This window comes from Gekko japonicus, unplaced genomic scaffold (genome assembly GCF_001447785.1).
Source record: "Gekko japonicus isolate JY-2015 unplaced genomic scaffold, Gekko_japonicus_V1.1 scaffold455, whole genome shotgun sequence".
NCBI classification, from domain to species: domain Eukaryota; kingdom Metazoa; phylum Chordata; class Lepidosauria; order Squamata; family Gekkonidae; genus Gekko; species Gekko japonicus.
Window position 1 is genome coordinate 810,511 of NW_015166436.1, and position 7,971 is coordinate 818,481.

General features: G+C 47.9%; 1 protein-coding gene across 1 annotated transcript in view; it reads left to right on the plus strand.

Annotated features, from left to right (window-relative positions):
• LIMCH1 (LIM and calponin homology domains 1) overlaps positions 1–7,971 on the plus strand; it is a 298,071-nt gene that overhangs the window by 95,163 nt on the left and 194,937 nt on the right. The window contains 1 exon segment of the mRNA XM_015411892.1: positions 5,683–5,753. Within this exon segment, the coding sequence (XP_015267378.1) occupies positions 5,683–5,753 (71 nt within the window).

Here is a 7,971-nt window from a genome sequence, read left to right on the forward strand (position 1 = left end):
GGGAACTTTGTTCATTGGGGGCTTCAACTTCCCCCCTGCCCCATTTTCTGACCTGAAACAGCTCCAGAGGGGCGCTATTTGTCCCATTGGGGAAACCCACGCTTTTGTTGTTGTTGTTCAGTCGCACAGTCAAGTCCGAGACTTCACGACTCCATGGACCAGATCACACCAGGCCTTCCGGTCTTCTGCCGCCCTCTGAAGTTTGCTCAACTTCATGTTCTTTGCATCTATGACACTATCTAACCATCTCATCCTTTGTCGTCCCCGTCTTCTTTGACCTTCAATCTTCCCCAGCATCAGGGTCTTCTCCAGTGAGTGCTCCCTTCTCATTGGGTGGCCAAAGTATTTGAGTTTCAGTTTCATTATCTGGCCTTCCAGGGAACAGTCAGGGTTGATTTCTTTTAGGATTGACTGATTTGATCTCCTTGCAGTCCAAGGGACTCTCAAGAGTCTTCTCCAGCACCATAGTGCAAAAGAATCTATTCTTCGGCGCTCGGCCTTCCTTATAGTCCAACTCTCGCAGCCATACATGACTACTGGGAATACCATTGCTTTGACCATGTGGACTTTTGTTGGCAGGGTGATGTCTCTACTTTTTATCATGCTGTTTAGGTTCGCCATCGCTTTCCTCCCAAGGAGCAGGCGTCTTTTAATTTCATGGCTGCTGTCACAGTCTGCAGTGATTTGGGATCCCAGGAACGTGAAGGAACCCATGCTTACCCCATGAGTATATAGGCAGCCATCCACAGAGCTAATAGTGCTCCATCAGGACTATTTCAGGTTGTGAAAACAGGGCAGGAAGGGAAGGTTACAGCTGTTTTCCTTTGTGCATTACAGTTCAAATGGGATCCCTGTGCACTTGGGGAGTTGAATTCTCAGCTGGGAAACGGCAACTGATGTCCTACTGACACCATTGAGAAGACTCACAGAAGGGCTCTTCTGCATTCTAATTTTCCTTGATCGTGTTGTCCCTGTTGCTTCGTGTGCTTTTTCCTTTTCCACAGATGTTTTGCTGCCTCTAGTGGTCAATTCGATATTATATCACTGTATGCTGGATGTAGGAGCTGCGGTGGCTCAAGTGGTTAGGACGCTGAACTGCAGGCTGTGGAAGGTCGGTAGTTCAGCAGTTCGAGACCCGAGTGTCCCACATGACGGAGTGAGCTCCCGTCTCTAGTTCCAGTTCCTGCCAACCTAGCAGTTCGAAAGCAAGAAATTGCAAGTAGATAAATAGGTACCACTTTGGGGGGAAAGGAACAGCGTTCCGTGCGCCTTGGTGTTTAGTCATGCCGGCCACATGACCACAGAAACGTCTTCGGACAGCGCTGGCTCTTCGGCTTTGAAACGGAGATGAGCAGCGCAACCCTAGAGTCGGATTCGACTGGCTTTCGAGCAAGGGGACCTTTACCTTTACCTTATGCTGGATGTACAGCAATGTAATATCAAATCGTCCACTAGAGTAAAATACATGTGGAAAAGCAAAAAAACACCAGAAGCAATAGGAACCACACAAGCAAGGAAGATGAGAATGCGTAAGAGCCCAAAGACATGTGGGAAATGTAACATTTAGTTAGGCTCTAATTAAGTTTGAAAGCAGCCCTTCCGGAGCAATCACAGGGATTTGCTAGGGGAAATGCAGTTGACCATAGAGAGTAATTGCAGAATGCTGGAGAAAGAAAGACTGAGAAATGTGAAATGGAGTAAGAAAGAAGGGGTGGGTGTGTGTATAAAGGCACAATAGTTGCATTAGGTTCCCATAGGCAGAGGTCATTTCAGGGGGGAACGTGGGGGATCGCAGTTCCCCCGGGTGAGGTACAGGGGGCGGGGCACATGACGAAGCCCCGCCCCCTGCTTCCGGCCACCCCGCTTCCAGCCCTCATTCAGCCAGGAGGAGGCAGGAGAAGAGGGAGGGAAGTTGCTTCCTCCCTGCCTCTCCCCACCCCTGCCTGCCTGGGGCCAGGGAGGGCCTTCACGGGGCTTCCTTGCACTCCCGCTGGCCTTGCAGGTCCACCGCCGGGCCCCTCATGGGGCTCGGCAGTGGAGCTGCAAGGCCGGCACCCGCGGCCGGGACCGTTGGGGGCGGGGTGTGTGGCCTTATGACACACTTGCGGTGATGTCAGGGGGTGTGGCCTTATGACGCACTTCCGGTGATGTCAGGGGGTGTGGCATATGCTAATGAGTTATGCTAATGAGTTCCCCTAGCTCTTTTTCTACGAAACGACCCCTGCCCATAGGTATTCTTACATCCATGGTCTTATCAAATAACCCTGCAGTGGCTTGTCCCATATAGCCTTTACACGTCACTGGCTTTCTTATTTCCTTTGAGTGGCTGGCTAAATCTAGGTTTGGGTACCCTTGTTAGGGATTATGGACACCATCCACGAAGAGCCCCTGTTGTGTGGCGTGTTTTGCACTGTGAAACCCCCTAAAGGATGCAATAGAAAATCCATGGAAAATGCAGGGCAGCAGTGGTATTGTAAAGTCTGCCTCAAATTTTGTTTCGGTATGTTTAGTCTCTTCATGCTAATTTCCTTTAAAAAGCACATTTTGACGATGATTACCATTTGCAATGGACTAATTCCGTGACTGAAATCTGATATAGCCTCATTAAAGGGGGGAAGGGGGAATTTATCCCAGATGATGAATTCATGCAATTTTCTTGTGCCAGTTGCAATGTGACGACAAATTATATTTAGCTTTGGTTCTTGATTTTTAATCACGATATCACATGAGAATCAGCCTCTTCCTGTTTTCCTGTGCTTTATAAATCTTATCAAAGACTTGGCAAGTATCTCAAACGTCAATAGAGCATGTGATATGATTGGGAGATTCCGTGTATGTTTTTAAGGAGGTGGCCAAAGGCGATGCTTGTTCGTAACTCGGGGCTGTTGGACAAAAGGCCCAGATAAGGGCCTCCCCCACAGCTTCTATGCTGTCCATACGACTTATTAATCCATCACCAGACTAGGAAGTAGATGCTCTTTTTTGGGGAGAACCGGGTTCTGGATGCAGCTGCTGGATGACTTTGGGCAAGCCATAGTTCTGTCAGAGCTGTCCTTGAAAGAGCAGTTCTTGAAAGAGCTCTCTTAGCCCGTCCTACCCCACAGGGTGTCTGTTGTGGGGAGGGGAAGGGAAAAGATTTTGTAAGCCGCTCTGAGACTCCAAGTGAAGGGCGGGGTATAAATCCAATCTCTTGTCTTCTTCATCTTCTTTGTGTGTGTATTTTTTCATATGTGCATGTGTGTGTGCACCTGGAAGTCATGGCGACCTCTGGTGACTGACCTCTACTGGGGGCTTGGAAGATATTCAGAGAGATGTCTGAATAAAGCCTGCCCCCACCTCCCAACTGCTGGTATTCCAAGGAGGTCTCCCAACCAAGTACTTGCTAGAGTCGACCCTGCTTAGCTTCCGGGATCTGATGAGATCTGCTCTTGATGAATTCTACTTTTCACTTGTCTCAGGATCAGCCTCCCCCCCCCAATCCCTATTTACCAGCACACATGACAAGTATAGGAGAATGGAGTATGGGGGCATACAACAAAAAGTGGGAGTTGTCACGTACCTGCCTTTCAAGGTGGATGGGTAGGACAGAGGGTGCCCTCAGCTAAGAGGCAAGGTGGGGGATACATATTTTAATGAGTAAATAAATTGTGGTAGCTTTGGCCCATTGAGGGGAACGGGATGACGTATGGCTACTCAGGGAAGCCAAAATCAAATGCACTGGCGTGATACATTAGTGGGAATGTTTTCATAGGTTCCGGGACCAGTGATGGGGACTACCATTAAAAACAGCAGTACTGGGGCTCAGTCCTGATTGGTCATTGACCTGGCTGACCTGCGCCCTAGTCCCAAACAGAAGTGGGATATGTTGAGATATTGTTGATAACTTTGTGTTGTTGTTGCTAGCCGTCAAGTCACAGCTGACTTAACGGCAACCCTGTAGGGTGTTCAAGGCAAGAGACATTCAGAGGTGGTTTGCCATTTCCTGCCTCTGTGTCATGACCCTGGTATTCCTTTTGGGGTGGGGGTGTCTTAGCTTCGGATATATAATGAGATTAGGCTAGCCTGAGTTGTCCAGGTCAGGGTGTTGATGACTTGGCCAGGCATAATTTGACAACATGCACACTTTACTTACCCATAAATGATCTTTTCAGAATTGATGGTTTGGTGGACACGGGCCTCTAAATGGAGAGTTTAGGTCTCCTAACTGTTTTGACACCTGCCCTTGAACTGTTCCTGCATTCCCCAAAGTGCAATTGATCCTATAACGTTCCATATTGCGTTAGTTGTTATTTTATCTATCTAATACATTTCCATCCCTCTCTTTCTCCACAAACCTGAGGGTGTGTGTGTGTATAGTTATCCTCCCAATAACCCTGTTGCAAGAGAATGACTGGCCCAAGCTCACCAAGAGAGCTTCATGGCAGACTGGAAATCTAAAATGAAATTGATGAGGGGAGAACAAAGTTGTAAGCTCCTTTGGATCCCCATTTGTCAGAGAAGCAGGGTGTACACTTCCAAATAAAATAAAACAACATGGACCTTTCAGATCCTAGAGGGACTATACCACACTGTGTCTTTAACCACTATATCACACTGTCTCTTTTTTAAAACAACAACAAAACCCCGTAGCTAATTAGACCAGATGCAGGTAGTCCTTTTTACTCAAGGTAAACATTCCTAAAGTATCTCACAGATTAAGCTTTAGACTGCAATGGATCTCTCATACTATTTATTTATTTATTTATTTATATTGGGATTTATATCCCGCCCTACCCGTACGGCCCAGGGCGGGATATATATCCCAATATAAATCCCAATCTCTTTTTGTAGAAAAAGCCCAGCAGGAACTCATTAGCATAATAGGCCACACCCAACAGCAGAAACTCATTAGCATATTAGGCCACACCCCTGACAGCACAGCTCATTAGCACATTAGGCCGCACCCCCATGTTACCAGAAGTGTGGTCATCCAGCCACGCTTCTTATTCTGTTTACCTTGTTTGTTGTCAAAACCCAGGGCCTTTTTTTGTAGCAGGAACTCCTTTGCATGTTAGGCCACACACCCCTAATGTAGCCAATCCTAATGAGTTCCTGCTGTTGGGTGTGGCCTATTATGCTAATGAGTTCCTGCTGGGCATGGCCAACTCAGGAGCCAGCCGGAACTCCGTTCCTGTGCGTTCCTGCCCAAAAATAGACCTGCATACTAGTAAGCTTAATTGGGAAGATAAGTCCTTATATGCAAGAAGATGGAAATTCGTTCTGAGCGGGAGCATCGCAGTAAATCAACATATTCGATTTTCTTATAGTTACCATAAATTGTGTGCTGGCAAGCAAGCTGTGCAGATAGCAAAGCTGATAGACGGTAACAATCTTCTGCCCGCTGACATCAGTAGCCCATCCATTCAAGCAGAGAGCCCATGTTCTTATTTATAAAAACATTTAAGTCAGTAAAAGAACTCTCTGTGTTTCCTGGTAGTCTGAACATGGAGGTCTAGAGCATCCCTGGAGGAGGGCCAAGTATATTGTTCCAGAATTGCCCCAAAATTGAATTGCTCAGAGTTTGTGTGTTAAGAAAATGCTATTTGGTGGACTGGTTCTTTAAGAAAAAAAGCTTTCAGATTTTCATTCATGCTTGGATGTTCACAATTCTCTCTCTCTCTCTCTCTTTCCCCCCTTTTACAGCAAGCAACGGGGAAAAACTTTGGAGACAAAGATTTTCGGTCTGGCCTAGAAAGTGGCGTTCTGTTGTGTGAGTAAGTAATATTAAATGCTGAACTATTAAACGTATTATGAGGTCTGCAGAACATTACCATTAAAACCCCCCACAAAACTTGGAGGTGATTCAATCAGCTTCTTGACCTGACCTTGGGAATGTTTCCCCACCTGTCTAAAATTGCCCATCAACGTGTTCTGGAAAAACCTATATTAAAAAAAAGCAGGTGGCATTAAAACTATTAAAGAAGGAAATCTGTTTTTCCCAGGCACTCTTGTACAAACCTGCAGTTAGGAATCCTCCGACCTCCAGCCAAAGAAGCCTCTTGTGGGGAGATCTCCGGCTTAAAACAAGTCTAGCCAAAGCAAATAACCAAAGCTCATCGTCAAATGTGCTGCATATTTAGGAATTAGATGCTCGTGGTGTGCTGTTCAGGCACCCCCAAAGTACACATGCACATCTGGTGGGAACCGAGCCATTTTTGATATGATGTATGTCTTGGCAGGGTTCGGCAGAGAGGCCTCGCAAATCTCCTGTAACGTTATTAAATACACAAGCTTCTCTTGTTGCCTGTGTCTCCACAGAAGCATTCTTCCCAGCTTAAAGGAACTGGCTCAGGATGAGCCGCCTTCCACCAGAATGTTTCCCCTTTGTGCGTTGGCTTGGGGTGGTAGAAGCCAGTTCGTAGAATTTTTCACTCCAACGAACACAATGGAGGGTGTGAGATATGTCAGTTCCTCACGGCTTCTGCTGAGTTTAATGCGAGTTGTCTGGGACCGGGCCCATAGCTACAGTGTGGCTTTTGGGGGCTCCGCCCCCTTTCTTAAGGGCACAGACCTACAAGAATTTCTCTCGTAAAGGCTTTTTTCAATCATTTTAAAACTTTTTTAAAAAAAAATACGTGTGCTTCTTCAAGCAGAGTGGGGTGCTATAGTTGACTGATTCCCACGCTAAGCAAGGGGGTTGGAGTAGGTGACCTCTAGGATCCCTTCTAACTCTGTGTCAAGAAACTGGTCTCCTTTAAGAGAGTTCTTCTGCCTGAGTGTTAGCCTTCTTGATTCTAGAAGTCATCACCCCCACCTGCCGGCTTGTTATCAGGATTGCTGCTTAGGCTGGCAGAAGTGATTAACTTGCAGCAGCTGGGAACTGTCATCTAAAGTCGACAGCTTGCAATTTAGGGATCCATCCTGGTAACCGCTTTCTATTGGCTAGATGGCTTTTTCCCCCTGCACTGAGAACTTCAGCCCCACCAGAAAAAAATTGCCCCATAAGCCACCCAATCCTGGCTACAGACCTGTCTGGGACACATCTAAGAGAGCCAAAAGCTGCCCTGCATAAGAGTGGTTGTCTTTCATGGATATGTGAGGAAATAAAAGTACTTTGTCCTGGGGTCAGAGCTGTAGTGAGGGGAGCAGTGGGTGGCAAGGCCTCTACCCATGGAATGCCTCTTTTTGCCCACAGCATCTTCCGTTACAGAATTACCGATATGATACATCATCATCATCATCAGAATTCTGAGCAATTCCGAAGTTTGCATGCTTTGTTACAAACAAATATTCCTACCTGGCCATTTCTGAAGTGCTGCCCCTTCTGCTTAGTGTAGTGGTTTGGTGTAGTCGGTGGTTAAGAGCGCGGACTCTAATCTGGGGGAACCGGGTTTGATTCCCCACTCTTCCACATGCAGCCAGCTGGGTGACCTTGGGTCAGTCACAAGTTCTCTCAGAACTCTCTCAGCCCCACCTACCTCACAGGGTGTCTTTTGCGGGGAGGGGAAGGGGAAAAAGGAGATTGTAAGCCGCTCTGAGACTCCCGAGTGAAGGGCGGGGGATAAATCCATCTCCGGCCCAAAGACCTGTGAGGTGCTGGCCGGTTGATGTTTTGCATCTGGCTGCTCCTCTCCCACTTCCCCTGCCTCCTGCAGCCTGCTCTTCAGGCTTGGAGCTCTGCGGGGGGGCCGCCTGCTGCTGCTGCACTGTTTTCACAGTGGCCTTCTGGGTCGGCTGCCTCTCTGCCACCTCCTTCAGCTGCCGCCGCTTCGCCACAGCCCTCCTTGGCCCTTCTGGCTGCTCCCAGCGATGCTGTGGGCCAGGGTGCAGCTCCGTCACCATCCTCGGGTCAGGCTCCTGAGGCTTCACTGCGCTGGGTCTCCAGGCATGGTCCAAGGGTTGCTCCATCGATGGGGATGTGTGGGGTTGGGGGTGCTGACCCTAGGCAAACGGGTTGAATCCAGGGCAAAATTTCTGCTTGTGCTTCAGCAG